General features: G+C 37.8%; 1 protein-coding gene across 3 annotated transcripts; it reads left to right on the top strand.

Annotated features, from left to right (window-relative positions):
* The first annotated feature begins 872 nt into the window (after nt 1-872).
* ICOS (inducible T cell costimulator) lies at nt 873-23,591 on the top strand. Of its 3 annotated transcripts, none has more exons than XM_025892850.2 (6): nt 873-1,024; nt 13,346-13,504; nt 17,251-17,589; nt 18,273-18,379; nt 19,531-19,615; nt 21,568-23,591. In XM_025892850.2, the coding sequence occupies exons 1-6, from the start codon at nt 967-969 to the stop codon at nt 21,606-21,608; spliced, it is 789 nt and encodes a 262-aa protein (XP_025748635.1). In that variant the 5' UTR covers nt 873-966; the 3' UTR covers nt 21,609-23,591. The 3 variants fall into 3 exon arrangements, with proteins under 3 accessions (XP_025748635.1, XP_025748640.1, XP_073735765.1); XM_073879664.1 differs by lacking the exon at nt 873-1,024 and adding an exon at nt 5,204-5,222 and having other exon boundaries at nt 13,400-13,504; XM_025892855.2 differs by lacking the exon at nt 13,346-13,504 and having other exon boundaries at nt 874-1,024.
* The last annotated feature ends 1,198 nt before the right edge of the window (nt 23,592-24,789 follow it).

Raw genomic sequence — 24,789 nt, 5'->3', positions numbered from 1 at the left:
GTCCCCATCTCATAGAATGGTTAGGAGAATTCAATGAATTAATACATGTATAAAACATAATATAAATACACATACACAAATAATCCGGATTAATATAGTATTAGCTATATTATATTCTATTTTATACATGTTAAGTATATATTATTTTACATTTAATTTTATGCATGTTTTACATTAAGATGAATACTCCATATAAACACTTACATACATACAAATCTACCTATTTATATTATTATTACTGTTGTTATTGTATGTTCTAGCTCCCTGCAGAGATGGAGAGGCCATGGGTTGGCTTTTCAACTTTCTTGCTTTCATCTGAGGCTATAGGTACACAATTCATGGTTTCTACAGACTCTGCTGTAATATGCAGGACAGAGTTTAAGTTGGATTAAAATAGACCCCATCATTTGGAGAATTACAATCTACAGTGGATGTGATGTCAATATTTCTCCAATTCCTAAGTCACTCTTCTTCCAGATATATCTTCATTTCCATTTCTGTAATAATTCCCTTTGTTTCTTGTCCTGTTTCTAAAGTTTTCTTTCTCTGGAGCGAATAGCAGAAGATAGAATGGTATCAAAAAACATATTATTTATCATTTGGCTGTTGTTAGATCCTGTTATCCCCAGGAACTATTGATTCAGGGGAGTAGGGTGATTCTGAAAATAGGCATTGTCTCTTTCTCTCATTTTATTGGAACCAGAATGAGGGTAAAGTTTCCCTCTGTTTTCAAAATTATCAGCAATTCAATTGATTAAGCTGAACCCCCATAAACAGTAAACAGTAATGCCTCACATATAGCCACTGACATCAATTGAGAGACACCTCCCTGCCTTGATGGTAAGTGTGACACTACATAAACCCTCACAAAACCCACTTCCTTTCCAGCAAATAGAAAACAGTTGAGAACATGAATTCACTATCAGCTTTGGACACTGGAGAGGGTTGCATCTGTTTCTGGCAAACATGAAATCAAACCTCTGGTATTTCCTTCTCTTCTGCTTTCAAGTTGAAGCCCTAACAGGTAAGTGGCCTAGTGATTATTTCTTATTAAGTTATCATTCAAGTGAACGTTAAGAAAAACCAAAGGTAGAAAGATCAGACACCCAATAGAAGGGCTGTTTGTTTGTTGGTTGGTTGGTTGGTTGGTTTTGAAAGGAGGAACAATTGCAGAAGAGCTTGAGCGCTTGGCTTAGGGTGTGTGACTCCATGTCGCAGCTGATGGTGTTGAATTGGTACTGCTTCCTTTAATACTGTGTTTTTCAAGATGAAGAAAAAATTGTCTCCTCAGACCATTAAAATTTTAAATTACCTGCTTGGAGTTACCTGTTGGTGGAGAAAGTAGAAGAGTGGCTTACTGTTCTCACAGAAAGATGAAAGGCAAAATGACTTGTGTCAACTGAATGAAAGTAAAATAATTCTGGCATCTGGGCTGGGAATTCTTTTTGAAGGAGAAAATAAAATGGAAGGGCTTTGAAAAAAAGGATTTTGATTTTAATCTTATCTGGGTGATCTGTTGTCAGAAATGTCCAGGCTGCCCCTGAGTTTTTTCTGACACAAAGTGTCAGGGTCCCTCTAAAAGGCCAGGGAATAGCAGATGCTGTAAAAAGTCTCCCTTGCCCCCGGAGACATGAAAGCAAAGCAAACCACCATTCTGAAGTCCTCAATTCTCTCTCTTAGATGGTATATATCAGACTATTTAAACGATTTAAATAATGCGACCTACAACTCAACTAAAAAACGTGTTTCTGCTGTTTCTTACTTGGTACACTTCTGTATTACTTCTATCTTTCACTCTGAGCCATGTTCTTGAGGCTGGCAAAAGCAAAGTGAAATTGTATTAAGTTGGAAATTTCTATTAACACTAAAAGTGAAAACAGAAATCTAGTAGGTATAATCTTATCTAGACATAAATTTTGCAGTGATACAAAGAAATAGATTTTACTTTTCTCTCCAAAGAATTAAAATGCAAAAGCAGATTGGTCAAATGTTTCATCTTGGGGTAGTTCAAGGTGATTCAAATGCTCTTAAGTAAAGAGGAATGAAGAATGAACAATTAGAGTCTACTTATAAGTTCCAAAGTCAGTTTGGGGGTACTTGCTTGTTTATACCTTGTCTACAACCCAGTGAAATCTTTTCGCAGCATGAATAACAATGAATAGCTTTGGGATTGATATTCATTTATTCATTCATTCACTTAGCCATTCATTCACACAGCACCAAGCACTTGCCATACAGGAGGTACAGTGAAAGCTGCAGTGTGTACAATGATGAACAAAACCACATCAGTCCCTGCTCTCAGGAAGCTAACTGAATGGCTGGGAGAGAGACATTAATCAAATAATCCCATGAATTGATAATTACAGGCAGAACTCAGAATGTAACAAAGAAGCCTCTTTAGCCTGGGTGCGTACGTGGGTGGGGCTGGGGAGTGGTGTTCATCAAAGTCTTTTCTATGGCAATGGCAGTTGAATTAAGATTTGAAGGATAAGTAGGAGTAAATGGGGAGCATGGTATGAGGGGGAGAAGAACACTCCGCACCAGGAGAAGAGGAAGTGCAAAGGACCTGTGGCAGGAGTAAATGAAGTAAGGTCAGGGGACTGGAAGAAGGTGGATGCGCCTGAGCACAGAAAGAGAAGGGTTTGGAATGGTACAAGATGATGCTGGAAAGAAAAACAGAGGCCAGATACCATTCAGACTATATGGGCCATGTAAAGGATTTTGGATTTTTTTTCCAAGAACATTGGGACAAGTCATTGAGGGCTTTGTACTGCTAAAAGGTATCCCAATATGCTAAACCCATTTGGGTACTTATGGTTGTTGATAGTGTGCTTATTATCAGCTTGAGATTTGAATTAACAGTTGTGTTTTTTCTATGGAAGGATAGATCCAACCTAGGTAGAATTATTTTGAGTTACTAGACTAAGCTGATGAAGAAATTGTGCTTCTAGAATGATATTCATCTTCGGCTCTAATGGAATAAAACCAACGTTCACTCTCACCACACAGAAAACTGCCACGTGACAAGCCTTTTTTTTGTTTGAGGCATGAGTGACTAAATGGAGATTGTAAATCGCTAACTGTCTCCGTGTTCAAAATACCATCACGATACATTTATCTAGCACCTATTCATTTTTCAGAGCCTACACCAAGCACTTGCAGGTCTTTTCCTTTGGCATATTTTTAATCCTCGCAATGAAATAGGTTTTCTCATCCCACCAAAAGGTTAAGTATTCTTACCTTCAGTGGATGTTTGAACAATCTCAGACCAGGAAGGCTAAGTGATTTGTTACATAGTAATTCATGGCAGAACCAAGATTAGAACACAAATATATCTGACTCCAATATTCACACTTTCCACATTGCATTGACGTAGCAAGAGATATAACATAATCTTTTTTTTTTTTAAAGATTTTTTATTTATTTATTCATGAGAGACAGAGAGAGAGAGAGAGGGAGAAGCAGGCTCCCAAGGAGCAGGGAGCCTGATGCAGGATTCGATCCCAGGACCCTGAGACCACGACCTGAGCCGAAGGCAGACGCTTAACCATCTATAACATAATCTTAAAGGGGAGAAATGCTCATCAGTGTTGCATTTGGTTAGTGAGTTAATAGGCTGGAAATCTTGGTGATTTCTTAACTATTGTTCTTAGTGTAAAATTTAACAAAGCCATCTTCTTTTAATGATTCTGGAACAATAGGAAGCTCCTCTTTGTAAAAGGATCTGGAAAAAATGTGAACCTCTACCTCTGTTTAGAAGACCCTCTTTCTACACCTCTGGGCAATGAGAAACATACGGATGACCTTATGAATTCTGATATTAGAAAGACCCACTCTGAAAGCAGTGTGGAGGCTGCGAATAAGTGGGAATGACGGAAGTCAGATGGTGGTTAATAAACGTGCACGTCTCATGATATGTTCTGGGAGGAAGCTGGGAGAATAACCCTCAGGTTCATTTTCAGCCTTGCTTTTGTTTCCAAGCCATCCAATCCATGATTCCAGAATTCCGTCACCTGAGGAAAAACAACCCTCTGGTGTCTGCCGATCAGCTCCTCCCCAGAGCTCAGAGAGAAGTTGGCTGATCTAAGCCGACCTTCAGCTCCTCCCACAACTCCCTTCAAGTATTTTTTTTTAAATTTAAAAACTTTTTGTATTTATTTTTCTATTTTTGAATAGGAGATACAGGTATATGGTGTAAAATTTAATAAGTACAAAGGAGTATATAGTGAAAAGTAAGCCTCTTTTGCACACTTGACTTCCCGTTTCTCTCTGAAGGACCATTGTTGTTACCTGTTTCTTGCTGTGTCTTTCCAGAAATATTCTGTCTATATAATCTGATATGATTATAATCAAACTTTTTGGATAGCTAACAACATATACATTATTTTCTGCACTTTGCTTTTTTAAAAAAGTTTTAACTATGTATCTTGGAGATTTTTCCACAACCATACATATAGAGCTACCTTTTATTTTTAATAACTAATTGTATTCCATTATATTGTTTAATTATAATTTATTTAGCACCTTGTTAATGGACATTTTGTTTATAGTTGTTTTTCCTCTTATAAAATCCTTCAAGTATTTTTGTTGGATTTTTAAAAATCCAAATTGTTAACCCCCCTGCCCCCATAGATGAATTCAGGCCATTCCCATTCAGTGTGATAAGCCTGTACTTGATTCTATCTCTTCATTGTTATGCTTATTTCTATTTATTTTCCTTTGCTATTGTATCTTCTTTTTTTGTCTGGTTCTTTTAATTTCCCTCTTTGCCTCTGTAATTTGGAAGGTTGTCTACAGTTCTTAACTGAGTAAGTCATTCTGTTCAGAGAATCCTGAATGTCTATTTATTTATTATTGGCTTAAAATAAATAATGACCATGGCCTTGCCTGATGTGCAGACCCCACAGTCCCATTGACCTGAAGGTTCTTCCATCCCACTCTCATGCTGTCCTGTTAGTGCACCCCCACCCCAATCTTGGGCTTTGTTGAAATAATAATTGCAGATCATTGCTAGTTTCCTCTTACAGTATTTCTCTTCTGTTTTAAGAATCCCTTCTTGATGCTTCCTTCACCGATTCAGTGACAGCATCGCTCGCCTTCTGCTCCTGTCTTGTGATCTCTGTTCTGATACGGTGATCAGAAGACTTCCATTATTTTCTTCAGATACCCTGGATTCTATGAATTCCAGCATGGGTAAAGAGGTCTTTCTTTTCCTCTGATGGGTAACTAATATCTTTTCTGGGAATAGGATTTCTGGACTGAAGTCTTTTCTCTTAATGGTCTGTGGATCCCCCTACACTGTCTGCTGGCTTTTAGGATGGCAGGTGAAGTGTTGTCTGCTAGTCTGATTCTTATTCTTTTGTAAGCAACTCAAAAAAATTCTCTAGAATCTTGTAAGCTATTTATTTCAATATTGGAATTCAGGAATTCCACCAGGATATGCCTCGCTGTGTGAAGATTTCCATGAGCATTGCTTGGGACTGGGTGAGACTTTTCAATCTGTAGACTTAAGGGTTTTTTTTGTTTGTTTGTTTGTTTTGCTTTTTGTTTTTTAAATTTCAGGGATATTTTTCTCCCTGTAGTTGTAGTTGTTGTTTGATCATATCTTTTTCTTTGTCTTTTTCTCTTCTTTCTAAGAATAGCTATTATTCTCATGTAAGATCTTGAGTGCCTTGATTTTTCATTATTAGTGAACATAGTGGCTTTCATAACTTGCCATTGCTATTAGCAACTCCCTCAGGTGAAATGGAATATTATAGTTTTTAAATTGCTAGCAGCATATTCCTATTTTTTGGTAGAAACAGAATGTAGGTGTGTAGAGAGGACCTAATTCTCATCTTAGTTTTGCTCACTGTAAAGTACATAGTCTTGACTTAAAAAAATTGGCCTCTATAGTCACAGTTGTAAACTGGGCAAAACCCACAACTTATGCTACTTTCCTATCTTAAGGATATGAATTTTATGTGTAAAAGGATTTATTAAACTTTATAAATTAAAAAAAATTAAAAAATCATCTGTTGCCTTCAATACCCTAGGAAAGGGCCACATTTACTGCATAAAAGGCATCTCTGTGCTACTGCTATTCTAATAAATTGAGTCTATCAAATGGCACTTTTTGGTCATCCTAAGTGAAATAAGACCTTCGGCATTTGAAACCTTATGAAAATTCAAAACCGTATTTTGGAAAGTGGATCTTAAGTACATAGAGAACATATAACACAAATGAAAACTGTTAGTCAAAACGTGATTTTTTTCCCACTGGTTTAGCATGTAAGGTTGATCAAAACAGACCAAGATTTGCAAATTTAAAGAGAGTCAATTGTTGGGGATGTGGACCTCCTCTGGGTCATGTATAACATATTGATGCCTGTTTCTACTTGGCTTGAGGAAAAGCTAAGAAAAACCAAGTTGTCTTTAGGGAGGATGACAGACTCAAGAATTTTGGTTCTGTCAACCACTAGATCTGATAGAATCTTTTGTTTGTCTGAACCATGTTGACATAGGTATGGCACCTTCAACAAGCAATTGAAGATCACTTAAATGTAGCTGTCTTAAATTTGAGAAATCAAACTTTTTGCAGCCAACATTTATATTTTCCTAGGATTCAGCACCACCACCACCAAACAAACAAAACGTCTAGTGCACGCATAATTAAAATTTTGTTTATTTTGTACTATCCAGGTCTAAAGCAAAAATCTCATGGTAGTTCCTGTTTGTACTTATTTAATGATGGAAAGTTTCCATACGTGAATCCATATTTTTACATGTTTACAGGCAGATAAGTTTCAGAATAATCATTAAGAATTTAGATCTTGCCAGAGCAAGGAGCTAGAGTTTGTTGCAGATTCAAATACACAGGGCAACTCAACACATAATGGTTGATGAATGAGTATGTCTAGAGAAATGAGTGTGTTTAGCACAAAGTAATTTCATATCTAAGAAATTATTTTATATATTTTTGGTGTATGACAACTTTTTAAATCACAGAATATATATGTGGCATCAATGTAAATAGTACTTTAAGTACTTGCGACGTTAATATACATAATACATCTGGAAGGAAAAGAAATACCTGAATATAACTTCCCAGTCAAATTTAATGTTAGAAGCTTGTTCTTTTTTCTTGTTTTTCAGCAAGTCTCTTAGGCTTCTGTGCTTTAGCTTCTATAAAGTTAGGGGGTTGGACTAGATTATTGGACTAAAAGACTCCTTAAGAATGTGGATTCTGGTCTCAGATTGTCTAGGTTCATATTATGGTTGCACCACATATTTGCTTGATAACCTTGGGGCAGTTATTCAAGCCTCAGTTTCCTCAAAATAGAAAATCTGACATAAAAGGCTGTTATGAACATCAAATTGTATGTTTCATGTAATGCATTTAACACAGTATTCAATGCATGAGAAACTCTCAAGGCATACAAGTTGTTGTTATATTATTATTTGGAAGCTTTTGAAAGCTTAAATATTTATTTAACTTCCAGACCTATTAGGCTTCAGAGAATTGTCTGAGCATCATTCAGTTGGAATCTTTGCCTTTGGACTGGGAAACAAGTGTTCTCCAATATCCAGTAAACAGATTCTCTTGCTCTGCTTTTCTCACTTTTCTCCTCAGTCCATTGTGGGACATTTGCCAACCATAGTCAGCCTCCATGTTTTTCTATGCATTCACTTATTTCATTGAGCTTCTAATACATTCCAGATCCTGGGATGATTTAGGTGACCATACTACAGTACTTATCCTTGTGAAGCTCATGTTTCAATGAGGAAGACAGACAAAATAATCATGATCTAAGCTGATATACATTATAAATATACTGGTGTAAACCAAGTGTTATTGAGAGCTTAGAGATAAGAGTCTTTGAAATCTCAGGGACCAATTAAAAATGGTTCATAAAGAATGAATGGGGGTCTCTAGGAAGATAAAGAAGTCCTGGGATATTCTAGTTTATGGGAATAGTTTAAGGATATGAGAAGAATGGCCAAAAAGTTTAGTATGGCTTGAACCTATATGGTCCACAGATTGTGAAAGGAGTTTGTGTCATGCTAAAAGACGATTGATTTTTTTTTAACCTCATAAGCCACAATCTAATAGAGACTTTAAGCTGGGGAGTGACATGCTTTTTAGAAACACAATTTTGGGAATAGCATGGAGAATGGACTTGGAAAGGGAGAGAATCCTCTTAAGAAGGTCAGTCAAGAAGCTTCCACAGATGAGCGGAGACAAAAAAAGGTCCTGGATTGGCAATAGGAATAGAGAAAAGCAACTGAATTCAAGAGATATCTCTGAGCTAGAGTCAACTGGATTTGGTGAACAATTGGATCAGGAGAGTCAGGGAGAGGGGTCAGACTAGTGACTCCCTTAAATGATGAGGTTTGAGTTTGGGAGTGACTACTGAGTTCAGGTTGGAAATGTTACTCTTGATCATCAGAAGAAATCAGACAGAGATGTTAAAGGAAATTGGAAATAAGGGGTGGGAGCCAAGGGAAGGGGTGGCTGAGATGAAGGTGTGGGTTACTGGAGTAGAAATGGGATCTGGAGCCTTAAATGTAACAAGTTCACCCAGCCAATGCCTTGTCTATGTGCCCAAAGGGCTTTACACAGCAGCTGAGGGATGGGAAATAATGTGGATATTCTTGGGTGCCCATAAAATTCTTTCTCCTTCCTTTCTTGGAAGAGACTTGGGTTCATTTAATCTCCTGTGATTTCCCTGTTAGGACAGTTTCAAATCAATGACAATGAATTCACTAACAAGTAACTTGTTTGTAAATTAACTACTTCATGAATATTGCTACAAAGTTTTATAACCTATTTGGCATTCTTCCATTTTCACAAAGAAAGTTTTTACTAGAAGAAAATCAATCTTCCATTTTTTCTTATTATATAATAAGATGCACACTTTAAAGGACCAAAGATTGTTTTATTCCCCCCTACAAAGTTCCTTGGAGAGTAAAAATTACACACATTTAGTGTGTGTGTGTATGCTCTTTGGGCTTTTTTATTTTCTCCCCACTTTTCTTCACATTTTTTGTCTTTCTTTTCTACAAATGTTAAGAATTTAGATCAGATTGGGCACCTGGGTGGCTCAGTTGGTGAAGTGTCATGATCCCAGAGTTCCAGGATGAAGTCTGGCATCGGACTCCCTGCTGAGTGGGAAGTCTGCTTCTCCCTCTGACCCTTCCCCCTCTCATGCTTTCTCTCTCTATGCTCTCAAATAAATAAATAAATAAATTCTAAAAAAAAAACAGAATTTAGATCAGATTGGGCTTATTTTGCCTGTCCTCCCTACTGACTTCAGTCACTTCTTTAGAGTATGGATGTTTTTGAATAGTAATGTAAGTATAGAAAAGATGCATGTATAAAAATCTAAGTTTTAGCCAATAGACTTATAAGAAATGACAATGCTCTTATGAAAGGTGAAAACAAGTGGTAAATGCAGGTTTTCTTAAAAGCCAAAATTTCTTAGTAAAAGATCAAATGTAACAAAACTTAAATAAACATTGCAATTTTTAGAACTTCATCTCTTATGTCACATTCATGTGCCGTGCTAAGCTAAAGCTTATTGTTTGATTACAGAAAATATGTTTAATAAGCACTATCAATAAATTGTGAACTCAGGAGATCTTATCTTTCTATCACTCTGAGATCTTTGTGGAGGTTTGTGGTTAGAAGTCTAGAGTTAAGGAGAGTGAAGTCAAATTGCTGATTAGTCTCACAGCCTCTGCAATTGTGTGGGTTTTCTAACATGTTTTTGCCAAAAAGATTTTCAACGGGGGATAATACAACTGCTTATAAAGAATCCTGACAGGATGGATTCTAGCAAGACCATCTTATACTGAAGAAATGGAATAGTTTAGATATTAAAAGAATCAATTTACAAATAAACTCTTCTGAGCCACAGTACAATTCTCAGGTGAATAATCATTTCTTCCAAGTTTTGTTTTTTTTTTTTTTTAACAGCCCCCATACTGCTCTTGCCCTGGAGATACAAATTTTCTTGTCCCTTAAACAATTTGAAAACCTAAAAGAAATCACCTAATGCAAAGACTCTGAATTTGCTCTTGAAAACATTAGTCTATTGATGTCAAGAGTAAGGTTATAGAAATCATAGTTAGCAGAAGTTAACAGGTTTGAACCTCTATTGAGAAGGTGGTATTCTTTAGACATGGTAGTCAATGTGATTAAGAAGACAGTACCTGTTCTCTAGAGTTCTCATAATCTAGGAGTACCAACGGGGAAGTACATAGATATGGTAGCAAAAAAAAAAACAACCCCAAAACAAAAAACTAATATTTAATATTCAGATTTTAAGACCCATCACCAGGATTCAAGAGAACATATTTTTATTGTGTTTTTAATAATGTATTAAATGCTAAAAGATATAGCGTGGTATTTTATCACAACCACATGCTGTGGTTACGAAACATCTGGATATATTGGAAAAATTATTGGTCCAAGGATCCCTATTGTGGTCATACATTGGACAATTTTAAGAAGTGTGTACTCTGGAGGATCTAAATTATCAGCCAGGCTTAAACTTGTCCTCTCCTCTATAGACAAAAAAATAGTCAAGAGAATCATCAATCATCTAAACAAGTCTTTATGAACCTAGTGCATATTTACAGATCAAGAACCTGTTTCTTTGAAGCTCAGACAGAATTTTCATTAGAATCTGACATTCCATTTCAGGGGATTGATTGACTGATTATACATTTTGCTTGATTATACATCTGCACGTACTTGTTTCCGGAAGAAAGACAACATGGCATAGCTAATCATGGGATCATGTCCCAGTTAGGAGCTGTGTAATCCTGGGCAAGATACTAATTTTTCTGCTTCCGGTCTAGCATGATAAATGTAAATAAAAAATGAAAGGCTTAACTGGATCATTTCTAAGTGCCTTTTGGTTTTTACATCATATATTCTATTCATCTCCCCAGATTTATAATATCACTGAGATCTACATATTCATTTGTTCATCTGTCCATCCTTCCAATAAATATTTATTATGACTTACTACATACTAGGTGCTATTGTAGATACTTGGGATGGATTGATGAATAAGATCAACAGGTGCCTGATTTTAAAGCTGATGTTATAGTGGGGTATCCAGACAATAAACAAGTAAATAAATAAACTGGATAATTTCAGACAATGATAAATACTTTCTCTCAGGTAATATGATAGAAAATGACATGGGGTGTACTCTGGATTGAGTGGTCAATCGTCGCTGAAAAAGTAAGAAGCAGTCATGTGAAGATCTAAGAGAACATCCCAGGTGAAGAACCAACAAATTCAAAGCCCAGGGGACCAGTTGCTTATGTTTGAGGAATAGAAAGAAGAGAAGTATGGCTGCAGTAGAGTAAATGACAGGTATAAAATGGTGTTAGAGAGGTAGGTAGGTCATGCGGGTCATGGAAACCAGGCTAAGGAGTTGGATTTTATTCTAAGCGAGATGTATGTTTTATAAGCAGGGCAATGACACTATCTGTGAATGTTAAAAGATGATTCTGGCTTCCCTGAGGAGAATAAATGGTAAATGGGCAGGAGTGAGAGCAGAAAATTAGGAGACTCTTGTAGTCCTACAGAGAGATGATGCTGGTTTGGCCCAGTTGAAGTTTAGGTGCAGGAGTAGTGGATAGACTCTACCAGACATAAAACATAGGTACAGGAAATTAGCCCTTCTTCCTGTAGACAGATTTTAATAGGATCCTGTGAGAGTCAGTCTGTAGTGATCATGAAGTATCTAGCTTCATGTGGTTGCCTACTTCCATTACACTTCCCTTGGTTGTTGCTAGTAGCACTTCAACCTTAGATTGAACCCAGAATCTTTTATGCACCCAAGAAGTTGTATGACCTCAGACAAATAATCTAACCTGTCTGGATCTTCAGTTGTCTAAACAAAAGAATTAGACTTGCTATATAATTTCTAAGTTTACCAGGTCTGATTGTTAATGATACTGGGTGGAGGTTGAATTATGTTACAGGAAATGTGAAGGAGAAGGTGTTTATGGGGCTCTGAAACATGGACAGTGTCTATGAGAGTTTATGGGCACTGGAGATGGAGATAGGATGTTAGGGAGGGTGAGGAACATATCAAAGACTGTGAGAAGGGATATTTTGGAGGATGATTTCTTTAAAGATTTTATTTATTTGACAGAGAGAGCAAGCGCGCATAAGCAGTGGGAATGACAGAGGCAGAGGGAGAAGGAGGCTCCCCGCTGAGCAGGGAGCCCGATGCAAGGCTCGATCTCAGGACCCTGGAATCATGACTCGAGTGGAAAGGCAGACGCTTAACCCACTGAGCCACCCAGGCATCCCATGGAGGATGATTTTATATTAAGAGGTGGTATGTGAAAAAAAAAATTTAAGCTGAGAGAAAGGAAAAAAGAACAGGGAGAAAGAAATTGGTGAGGGGAATACTCACAATTTTTAACTTCCAGTATGGCAGAAGAACTGACCAAACAGATCTGATACTCAATCAAAATAAACACTGGCTAAAAAAATTGGTGCTAGGGATACCAGCACTCCCTGTTGAATGTTAGATTTGGAGATGGGGAGAACATCCAGGGAGGGTGGAGAAAAGATTCTAGCTGTTTCTGCTAAGAAACTAATATATTCAGGTTTTCCTTACATTGTCTGCTGATCCACTAAATGCTTTAGCCATGGGTATAGAAATGATCCCCTTTGATACTATTTTTTTCACATGTCATCAGAGGCTAAGGAGCATTTGTAATTAGGTATTTGAACATATCTGTTCTACAGGTGCCAAGGTAATTATGAAGTAATTGATTCAATATCATACTTGGCTCCTTTAATTGAAAACATTCAAATTGCAGACTTAGAGTTGTCAAATGGTTTTCCAGATGAAAAGCTTAAGCATTAGGTATGTAGAGACATAAGTCAGGTGTCTTATCACTACATCTCATAATAAAAAGCTCACCTGGGAAGTTTTTATTATTTTATTTAAAAAAATTTTTTTAAAGATTTTCTTTATGCATTTGAGACAGAGAAATACAGAGAGAGAGCATGAACAGGGGGAGAGGCAGAGGGAAGGGAGAAGCAGACTTCCCGCTGAGCCGGGAGCCCAACATGGGGCTCGATCCCAGGACCTGGAGATCATGACCTGAGTCAAAGGCAGATGCTTTACCATCTGAGCCACCCAGGTGCCCCTCACCTGGGGAAGTTTTTAGATTAAATATGAAAAAATGAACAAGTCACAGCGTCCAGCAGAAATGAACTTGGAATCCCCAGTTACTCCTCTAATGTTAATGGCACACGTCCTTGGCGCTATCACTCAAGAAAGACTTAGATAGTCTTCTTAGCCCTACCTAAATACTTTTACAGGGAATGTGAACGTCTCATTCATTTTCATTTCTCCTGACTCCCTGGAATCCCCAGTAAGATGCTGGGACGGAGAGAATTATGGAAACAACAACAAAGTAATAGCTCTCTTGGTTGTTTGCAGTCTCCTCTGGATATATTTTGATCCTGGATCCCTAGAGAGTAAGTGTTGGAAAGAATTTTATGTTTTGGTCTCACTTCTTTATTTCCCAGATGAAAAGGCCGAAGTCCAGAAGGGTACCAGAGTCACGGACTTGCTAATGGCAAGACCAGAATTTTCCTCACGTTTCCTTGGGAATCACCATATTGTACTTCCACTACTCTGCACTGCTGACTATTATATTTCATCTTGTGTTGGGTTACGGGTCATAGTGTGGGAATGGGGCGGAGAAGGGAAGCTGCTGACAAAACATCTTCAGAAACATAAGACAGGGCATCTCTGTGTGTTTACATGGTGGCCACAATCACTTTTGCTCCAAGATCTCTTTGTGGTTTACTTGCTGTCATTCTAAAGTCCTTGGGAAATGTGCTCTGAACATTTCTAAAGAAACTGAGAACGAGCCCACTGATTTTATCATTGGCAGCAGGCTATAGAGACATAAACAGCAGAACGATAGTCATGCAACATAATTTACTTTCAGATAAATAAAGTCCCCAAGCAAAAACACCTTTCCTTTGAATCTAATGTAGACTACACCTATGCTCATGCTATCAGTTCTTTCCTTTTTGCCTTTTGCCTACGTTGTTTCCTCTATTTTTAAAATGAAACAAGTGTTATTTTTCCTTCTGTATAATTTTGTGTTCCAGAACAAAACATCTACACAGAAAAGTGAACATATATATACAATTTAATGAATCATTATAAAGCATACTACCTTACTCCCATAATCACCACTGCTCAAGAAATAAAACATTGTCAGCACCTAGAAGCCTTTCCACCCCTGTGTTTTCCTTCCTGATTCCAACACTTCCTTCCCTTTATCCCAAATCATTAGGTTGCATTTTGTGATGTCCATTTAGGTTATACATTGTTTCTATTCTTTTAGTCATTATGCAAGAATAACATGCATGCTTCACTTATTGAAGTTTCTCGTTACATATACCTTTACTATTTTTCTTTTTACTTTTTATTGTTAATGCTGAGACATCACCTGATGGTCTGATAGTTCCTTCTTTGAAGGTAATCAGTCTCTTTTCTACGGCGGCTCTTAGGACTTTCATTATGATATGTCTAGACGTGCATAATTAAAAAATTTGCTTGTGATTTGTTGGGATTCTTAAATCTGGATGAGGACTGCATTTCAAATAATTTTTCCAACCTAATTTTCTAGTTCACCAATTCTCTCTTTAGCTCTAATATGCTTTGAACCTATCCATTGAATTTTTAATCATAGTTACTATGGTTTTTTACCAGTTCTAGTTGATTCTTTTTCAAATTAGTTGTTTTTAGTTTCCTGTGCTTTGCAGATATTATTACAAGTTTGTCTTTTATTGCCTTAAATGTAGTAAGCTCAATTGTTTATTTTGGAGATCTGATAATTCAAATATATAATTTTTGGGGGGTTGTTTCTGTAGTCTGTTGTTTCTATTGTTTTGTTTCCTTGCATGTCATTGTTTTTAAATATTATTTGCAGATAGGATTTGAGGCCTAGGATGTAAATCTTTTCTTCCTGGAATAGTTGCATTTTTACTATCAAAAGCCTAGGGGTAATAATAATCCAAAATTACCTTAAACAAAATTTAGGTTTTAGGTTTTCTGGACCATCGAAGTGATTTGAAGGTGAGCTATAATCTGCATGAGATTGGTTTCTTCTGGCTTTAACCGTAGTGCAAGAAGGAAACCCTTTGAGATCCCAGCTTACTGAGGAGAGTCTCTTCTAGGTTTCTTGCTTTGCAGACGCTGGAAGTTGAGACATATAAACAAAAGCTTGAACCTGGCAGAACAGCGAATGCTCTCAGAGTAAAAGCAACTTCTGAGCTCTGCTCATCTCTCTGGGTTCTGGTTCTTCAAATTTAACCTACCAATTTCTCCTCTTTGTGAAACCTCATTAAGCCTTTTAATAATATCTTTAGACCCTTTTGTTCAGCATTTTTGGTTGTTTTGGTGTGGGAATTTGTTTGGATCTGGACTGCCATAACTGAAAAACTAGAACACTTGTACATATTTTCACAATCAAATCCCCAAGTGGAAACTCTATTTCCCTTGTAATCTGAGAGCCATAAGTTAAAGCCTATAGATATTAAGGAGAATAACTGTGCTAAATCTTAAATAAAATCAAGGCAACTAGTGCCAGCAGAGTTGTGGCAAATGAATCCACCTGCCTAACGCTAGTCCTCTCACAAATGGGAGTTCTTTCAGAAAGCGATATGGTAACACATAGTGTTATAATCATGTTTAAACATTTTGGCCACATGTCGTAAAAGCAAAATGCTAAAAATAACCATAATATTCAACCTTAGTGGAATGCTTTAACAAATTAAATATTAATATTATGTCCTAATATATAATCATTAAAAAGGATACTTGTGATGACTATGTAAAAAATGGAACATTTATGATATACCATTAAACGACAATAGCAGAACACAAAGTAATATGTTTGCTATATAAAGCATGTATCTGGAAGGTAAAAAGCAAATATATGCAAATAGCATTTTTATTTCACCGTAGGGCTGGGCAACTTTTTTTTCCCTTAAACATTCATTATACTTGTTATATACTCTTTTTAGGAATAAAGGGAGATTTCAAAACATAAGCAAAAAACTGTCATGCTAATAATTTTCCCACACAATTTCAGTGAAAAACTTTTATATTAAAGAAAAAGAAAAAAGGAAAGCAGAGAGCAGTTTGAACTTATAATCCAGTAACTCAGAATATGCAACTAGGCTAAAACCTTTTCCGTTCTTTTTTCATGTGATCCCTATGTAGTTTTCAAAAACACCTTTGGCTTGCTGTAAGCTTAAAATTTATTGGAAAAAAAAAAAGAAGAAAGAAAAAGTATACAAAAATCTCGGGCCTTACTATTGTCATCAGATCTTGATTCAATTCTCAATGGATCAGGTTCAGAAAAGACATATTGCTATCATTTGAAAATGATTCATCTGCTGTTTTACTCTCTGGCAGGAGGGTATAATGTAAATATATATTTATATATAATCATTCATTTTTAGTTTAAGCTATTTTTCACTTTTTAATTTTTTTCCTAAACTACATTATTTCCCAGATCTCATCCCAAATCTTCCTTTGTTTGACTAAGTGCTAATTCTCCTTCAATTTCAATTTTAAAAAAAAAAGGGCATTATTTGATTCTATAAACAAAAATAGAACCCCACCACCTTTATTTGAACAGTACTCCATTGTTGGTATTAATTAGGATGGTTTACTATGTATTTATTTGTTTTCCATCTGTCTCCAATATGAAAGGGCAGGCGACATCTCTGATTATACTATGTAAATATATTATTTAATATATTACATATTATATGTTCACATATAACAAGCAAATTTCTGTGTAGGCTTTTTCTTCAAGGGCACAGTTTTATTTTTGTCATGTTCTTTTTTTTCGTTGTTATAGATTTTATTTATTTGACAGAGAGAGACACAGCAAGAGAGGGAACACAAGCAGGGGGAGGGGGAGAGGGAGAAGCAGGCTTCCTGCGGAGCAGGGAGCCCGATGCGGGGCTCGATCCCGGGACCCCGGGATCATGACCTGCGCCAAAGGCACACGTTTAACTGGGTAGCCACCCAGGTGCCCTATCATGTTCTTTTGGTTGTGAAATTCTTTCATTTTGGTGCAATAGAGGTGACTGTATGAAAAGAAGAGATTACTTGTGTGTTCAAATATAATTACTGGAGTAACATCGTCATAAAATGTCACTTTTGCTCTGTTTTCTTCCTTTTTATTCAGGAGAAATCAATGATTCTGCCAAGTCTGAGATGTTTACGTTTCACGATGGAGGTGTACAAATTTTATGCAAATTCAGTGATACTGTCTGGCAATTTAAAATGGAGTTGCGGAAAGGGACGGAAGTACTCTGTGATCTCACTAAGACAAAGGAAAGTGGAAACACAGTGTCCATTAAGAAACCAAAATTCTGTCAGTCTCAGTTATCCAATGATGGTGTCTCTTTTTTTCTGAATAACTTGGACAGTTCTCATGCTAGCTACTACTCCTGTGAACTGTCAATCTTTGATCCTCCTCCTTTTCAAAAAAAGAATATTAGCAGAGAATATCTGAATGTTTATGGTAAGACATTGTTTTCATCTTTCAGACTCGAGTACATTTGTATTTTAATGACTTTTCTCACTAATGAAAACAAGCAAATAAGTATCTTTTGTAGAGTTCACTTTGGTGCAATTGATGACAATCATTGATTATGAAAATATGCAAGGGATCATTTATTAATAATAATTAATATTAATCAGTAATATGCAATTTGATCATGTAGACTGCTATGTTAGAAATAGATCATGTTGTCTTTAAAATGCATATGTCATTAGAGATCAGGAAAAAAATTAAGACTAATTACCCAAATCCATGGCCTAATGGCCACTGCCTCTATTCACATAAAGTTTAAGGTTTTGGTTTGTGGAATGGAAGGAGATGATTGAAAATAATAGTTTTATGCCATTACTATTCCTACTTACTTTTCTACCAAAATATGGACAAAAAAAAAGTCCTTTCTATTAACCCCATTTGTAAACATATGTGTGCATAGAGTCTTTTAGGTTTTAGCTTTTAAATTCTTGCTATAGTAGAGAGATGATGTTATTTACAATTTATTGGATTCCATGATTGTAATGAAGCCAAGCTCCATTTGATTAAATCACTTTTTTAAATTTGGTAAGAGAACCTGTGTGTGATTCAGCACTGAGAGAGGAGATTTGATTCTCTCAGTTTTCCCTTAACATGTCTCTTTTCGAACCCAGAATCACAGACTTGTTGCCAACTGAAGTTCTGGTTACCCATAGGATGTGCAGCTTTTGCTGGAGTCTATATTTTTGGATGCGTATTTCTTTGTTGGCTTACAAAAAAGGTGAGCGATGTCTATTTCTTCCTGCATTTGCTTTATTGAAGAATATCAGTAGTTATTTACTCGTCAAAACACATATTGCTCTAGCCAGAGTAATTCGATTAACAGACAGACGATTTCTTTTCCACAAGATATGCCTACTAATTAAACTACTAACTTGGCAGAGAAGCTTATTTATTTTACAGCTGCTTCAGTCTAAAAAAGGATTTGATGGCTTACAGAGAGAGCTGTTATTGTTATTATTCAAAAAAGATAAGGGAATCGGGGCCAAGAAAACACAAAAAGGCAGGACGAAGATTGAAACATAAAAATAGACGCTTCTGATTTCTAAGAATTATTGCATGCGGGCTGCACATTTGATTTTAAGCTTCCAGAGTCAGGGCCAAGAGGAAACAATCCGTTTTATGTTTCCCTCAACTTGTCGATTAAACAATCACTGAGAAAGTCTTATAAGCTGTCAATAGTAGCTGAGAAGGAAATGGCCAGCTTCTTCCCAGGGTAAGTTGCTAGGACTGTGTTTTTAAAGAACATTAATATAACACTGTATGTAAACTAACTGAAATTAAAATTTAAAACTTTAAAATTAAAAAATTTTTAAAAGTTTAAAAATTTAAAAAATTTAAAAAAAAAAGAACACCACAGAAAAGCTAGGGAGATAACTTGACAGTGACAAAATAATCTTTCTGTGCTGAGGGATCTTCTTTTCAGTTGTTCACAACATAGATTCTCAATGAAAGAACTCACACCATTCTGCATATTACACAAGTATGCTAATACCCAAGTAGATCCACAGTGTGATCACTGGCCAGACCGTGGGTATATCTGTGCCAGGATGGAATTTGGTAAGAAAGAGAAAGAAGGAAGACAGTGAGATAGATCCCATGATTGAAATCTACAGAGGAAGGAACAATAAAAACAAAAATGGGGAAGGAAATTTGGCAGAAGCCTCTTTATGTAAAGCCCTTTCCATGTTGTTCTCCTACTTAGCTGCAAGTCAGGAGCCTGAGCTGTATCCTAACGCTTTTGTCACATATCACTTCAACCAAGAATAGAAAACAGTAAAAAAAAAAAAAAAGAAAAAGAAAAAAAAAAAGGACCAGGGATGGAGATAAGGAAGAGCTGATGACAAACCATGTTTCTGACTTTTCTTCCAGAAATATCGATCCAGTGTGCATGACCCTAACAGCGAGTACATGTTCATGGCAGCAGTGAACACAGCCAAAAAACCTGGATTCCCAGGTACCGCTCCATCTGGGGCTTTGGGCAGAGCAGAGCGTTCTTCACCTTAAGCCTGGAATTTTCATGGTTTATTTTAGAGGAAGGGCAAATGTCTCTAAGGCCCAGTTTTAGATTTTTCCGTGAAATTCCGAACTTTCACTTTAAGTTTATATTCTCTGCAGTACATTGGAAACAAACAATGTCTGTAAGCCACTATTAAAAATAAACAAGCAAAAGATTCATAAGCCACTATTGTATCGAGGCAGTTTTCCAATCGCTGTTTCAGAAACTGGGATGAGTCTAAGTCTTCCTTGGTAAGAAGTTCTTTAAGTCACCTGATGAACATTTATTGGCTATCAGTGAAGTGCAAATTACTGAGCGAGGCATGGGAGATGCACAAACATGTGGAGGAGGGTTTTGGACAGAGATTTGGAAGAGAGATCTGGGCCGGTGCTCCCCAGTGGAAAGAGGAGTTGGGGAAGCTAGTGTTATTCTGATGAAAAGGAGGTGCAAGGTCAGAGAGTCTTGGATGACTGACTGCACAAGGCCAGTTAGGTGTGACTTTGACTTTTTCCATTCAGAGTGAATATTGTCAATTCAAGGGTTGTTAAGCTGAGGAGCATCTAGAAAGTTTGAAGCATTCCTTGTGGAAAATTTGTAAGGCTCATGCCTTCGAGATGAAGAATGTAGTAAGATGGAAGCCCCTGAATTTTTGCCACCATTTAGTGGTGAAGGTCTTGTATAAATGGCATGCAAACAGCATCTGCAATCATGGACTTAAAGCATGGGAAGGGAGTTAATGATCCTCAGGCTATCTCCTCATTTTTTGGGTGAGAGAAATTGATGCCCAGGGCATTCGGTGATTCCTTTTGCTCCCTAGAGATTTCCTACCATAGCTTTGTCACTAGCAAAGAACGTGTGTTTCATGGCTTTGCTATTGAAAACAACAACAACACCTTTTCGTCTCTGTGCTTATAATAATGTGTCTGTTTTAGTTTGGATCCCTGAAAGCAGACCCTGAGACAGAGACTTGGGTGTAAGTGGTTTATTTGGAAGGTGACGCCAGGGAAAAGGGGTGAGGGAGCAGGGAGAGTGAGACAGGCAACAGGGAAGAGCAAATGAAGGTTGCATTACTGAGATCTCAGCCGGAGGCCACAGAACTTCTGAGAAGTGTTCAGAGGTCTCCCAGAATCATTCTTCTGAGGGGTGGCAAGTGTGGTTATCTATCCACTGGCTCCCGTCCCCACTGGCTTGGGGTTGCTGGCAGGCCCCACGAGCTTTCCCTCACGCACCTGGAACAACGCTGTATGCTTGGAAGAGTGTCTCACAAGTCTTCAGAGAAAGCCCAGAGGCAGAAAGCAGAGAAATGCATGGTGGGGCTATTGTGCTAGGATGGGCAGCATGTGTCTATCCCAGCTGCGGCTGGAATCAGAGGTGGACATTTTCACACCCCACCTACCACGTGTAATAACTGAACATGGCCAGAGTGTAAGCTTCTTGAGGGTAGGTAGGGTCTCTCCTCTGTATTCTGAAACCACTAAGCAGACACAGCTTCAAGCAGAGCATGCCTCAGCACCTCTGTCAAATATTTATTGTATGATAATTTTATGCATTAATACTGTGCTGAGTAATTTGTGTTGGGTAGAGGGAGGGGAGACTCAAGAGAGTCCTTGTCTTCAGTCTGTAATGTCACTGGGAAAGCTGATGTGTTTGTAGAGAGGGTGGAATCATGTGATAGTGGCAAAAGTACTCAATTAAGTGAAGTGTAGCATTCAGCTAACGTCTGTTACAGGAGTCAGGAGTGGGCTGGGAATAACTTCATGGAAAATGTGGCACTGGTGGTGAGTCTTGAAGCATAAAGAAGAGTTTTGATGGCAAGTGCGTGTGTACAAGAGGCAGATGAAAGGGACAAACTTGTTGAAGGGAATTGGAATAGAGTGCTTTTAAAAATGTTGTGCTGCATGTTGTTACAGGTGTGACTCATAATTTGGAACTCTGTGGCACCCAGGCATGAACCCTACTGGCCAGCTTTCCCCTGACATGAAGTGCAAGATTGCCACGTTCCCTGGACCACAGAGAGTCAGACTTGATTTGAGTACATACATCTTCTGCTGGTGTTTTGTTCAATCTGGACCAGTGACTCTATCAGTCAAAAGAGATTTTAACAGGTTGCTTCAGTACTGTGGGGTTATCAAGACACCCTCTTGCAACTAGTTTTATAGAAAGCCCAGCTTGTGTGTGCTCAACAAATAGACCTCACTGGGTTGGAATTCCAGATCTTCATACCTGCTTCTAGCAATGCACCAGCCAGTAAAACAAACACATCTACAGATATTTTTAAGAGATGCCAAGGATACTGAATCTGCAAAGCAAATGGGCAGCCAAGGGCCAGTGTCTGTCCACATTTCACTAACAGACTACCTCTTCTTCCTGTAGGAATGAGCATTCCTTTTTAATGAGATACTGGACCGAGATGCTTCAGAATTGTAGCTATTTCTGAGGTGTTGACATATAACTGGACTATTATAATACATTAGTACACAGTACTCTTTTCAAACTTCTGAACACCAGTCCCCCACTCCAAGAGTTTAGATGCCTTCATCTGCCTTCAATTTTCCTTTTTAAAATATTTCTACATGACCACTTGATGACAGACATTCTGAGCAGGGAGCTAGATCTACATTTTCCCCTTTACTTCTCAATAAAATACATATTCATTTAGCTGCAACTAAATATATATTATATCATTTGCCTATATTCTCCCTATAAGAATATTTTTGCTCCAGAAAGACATCTTATTTTCCCAAATTCAGTTAAAATGATTTACTTTGTTGACTTGTTTCGACCACATCAGTGGTGTAAAAAAAAAAAAAAAAAAAATTGCCCAGCATCAGAAGGGACTTTATTGTATGATTCTGTTTTCTACCATTATCTATGTTTTCATGGTGCTATTAATTACAAGCCAGGCTATTTCTGTAGATCATATTAAAATTGCAAACAAACAAACAAAAAAACCCAAAACCATCTTTCCCTGTCAAGCGTTGTCCTGGAGAAAGAGCCAATGACCCATTCAGCAGAAAAGCTGTAGTTCCTGGAGGTCGCTTCCAAACTACAGCCATGCTGACCTCTGGGCTTGACAGGTTGAAATGGTCCCATCAGCCTGGAACAGCCATCCAGACCTGGGTGGAATTCCAAGGGTTGAGAGACTCCCCTGAGCCCAGGACAACCATCTGCTCTCACCCTGGGGACCATGGTGAGTCCACCTGCATTTGTACTTCCAGGCTCTGGGAAGAAGCACAGATGTATCAAGGAACATCAACATGATTCCCTCTCCTAGGAACCATTCAGCCTGGAAACTGGCCCTGGCCCTTCAAGATAGGCTTCCTTTGAATACAATTTGGTTGGAAAGATTCCTAAATACATATAACATGTCATTAGTCTTAGCTGGAATATTTTCTCCATTTTCTGTTCCCATGCCCAATGCTTCTGAAGCAGCCAATGTATGTGCAACAACATTTTTAACTTTAGGTAAAATGGGGTTGTTTAGTAGTTTTAAAATTTGTAGGTGCCTGCTTATAGTGTTCTTTAAAAGCAAGACCAGATATGTCATTATGCACACTTAGGTTGTTGTAAGCGTGTGTAATGCTGGATGTGTGCAGTACAGTACTGCATTTGTAATTTGAATCAAGTATGGTGTTCTGTTTCTAGCTGGCTCGGACAGTCTGGTTGGCTCTGCAGAGGTGTCCTCTGGGCGGTTTGCAGCTTGCTGGGTGGGGGATTAGAGCGGGGGTAGAGCCTTCATGTGGGGTCCACCTATCCTGGTTGTCTAAACCGTGCCCTGCAGCAGCATCCTCAGCACTGGACATTTCAAAGTGGATTATTAAAAGATACAATTTCTGTGAAATAAAGACTTGTTTTAAGAGGAGCCACTCATGAAATAGATGTTAGCAGCAGTAGGAAACTAAGGAATAAACATTTGATATTCAGCAACTGAAAATACCTCACAGTGTTTTCTTGGGGGGAAGGAAATGGTTACTTTAGTTGTAGCTAGCACTTGCAATCTTGGCTGTCTTGAAGGTATTACACTGCTCAGAACAGTCGCTCTTCATTTTTTTCTTTTTCCTTTTTAAACATTGAAAGAACCACAGACTTATAAAAAAGTTGGAAGCACAGCAGAAGGACTCTTGTCCTCGGTGAGTTTCTGGCCCAGTGCCTTATTCACCCCCGGAACAGTGTGTATTTCCTATAGACAAGAACACTCTTTTCTCCATAACCACGATACAACCACCAACATCAGAAAAAAATTTTTTTTAAAGATTTTATTTATTTGACAGAGAAAGAACAAGCAGAGGGAGAGGGAGAAGCAGGTTCCCCACTGAGCAGGGAGCCCGATGCGGGACTCGATCCCAGGACCCTGGGATCATGACCTGAGCCGAAGGCAGACGCTTAAACGACTGAGCCACCCAGGCGTCCCCCAACATCAGAAAATTAACACTGATATATTGCTGCCATCTCATCCTCAGGCTGTATTCAAGTTTGTCCGGTGTCCTCCTAATGTCTTTTATAGCAAAAATTATGTTCAGAATCTCCCCTTGTATTTAGTTGTCATGTCTTTGTGGTGTCTTTCAGTCTGGGCAGTTCCTCCGTCTAAACCTGTGTGGCCTTGACTTTTGAATATTGCAAGCAGTCATTTTGTAAAATGCCCCTCGATTTGGGCCAGTCTGAGATTTCTTGATAATTAAAATCAGGTATCAATCTTTGGCAAAAATAGCACAAGAGTGATGCTGTTTTTTGTTTTTTTTTTTTAACAGCATCCTGTCAGGTGCCTCACAATCTTGATCTGTTACATTACTGATAATGTTCATTTCGATCACTCGACTAAGGTGGTGTCTGTCAAGCTCCTCCACCATCATATATACTCTTTTCCTCTTTATAGGTTACAAGTAGTTTACAGGGAGGTACTTTGAAATCTTCTAAATCTTCTAAATCTTCTGTTCCTTGTCAAGTTTTCAGTGTATTCATTCGTTCATTTTTATCTGTATGGTTTCCTGTTTTATTCAACGGTGAAACATTTGTGACTGTCATTATCTTATCCTGATGCTTACCTTGTCCCATTCCTGGCCGGCAGGAGCCCTGTTGACACTGCCTCTGGCTTCTTTCTGCCACATCCCCAACACTTCCTTGCTTTCTGGCAG

This window comes from Callorhinus ursinus, unplaced genomic scaffold (genome assembly GCF_003265705.2).
Source record: "Callorhinus ursinus isolate GAN/ISIS: 27379988/994484 unplaced genomic scaffold, GSC_fseal_2.0 scaffold2, whole genome shotgun sequence".
Classification (NCBI taxonomy): Eukaryota; Metazoa; Chordata; class Mammalia; order Carnivora; family Otariidae; genus Callorhinus; species Callorhinus ursinus.
This window is presented reverse-complemented; position numbering and strand designations above follow the sequence as displayed.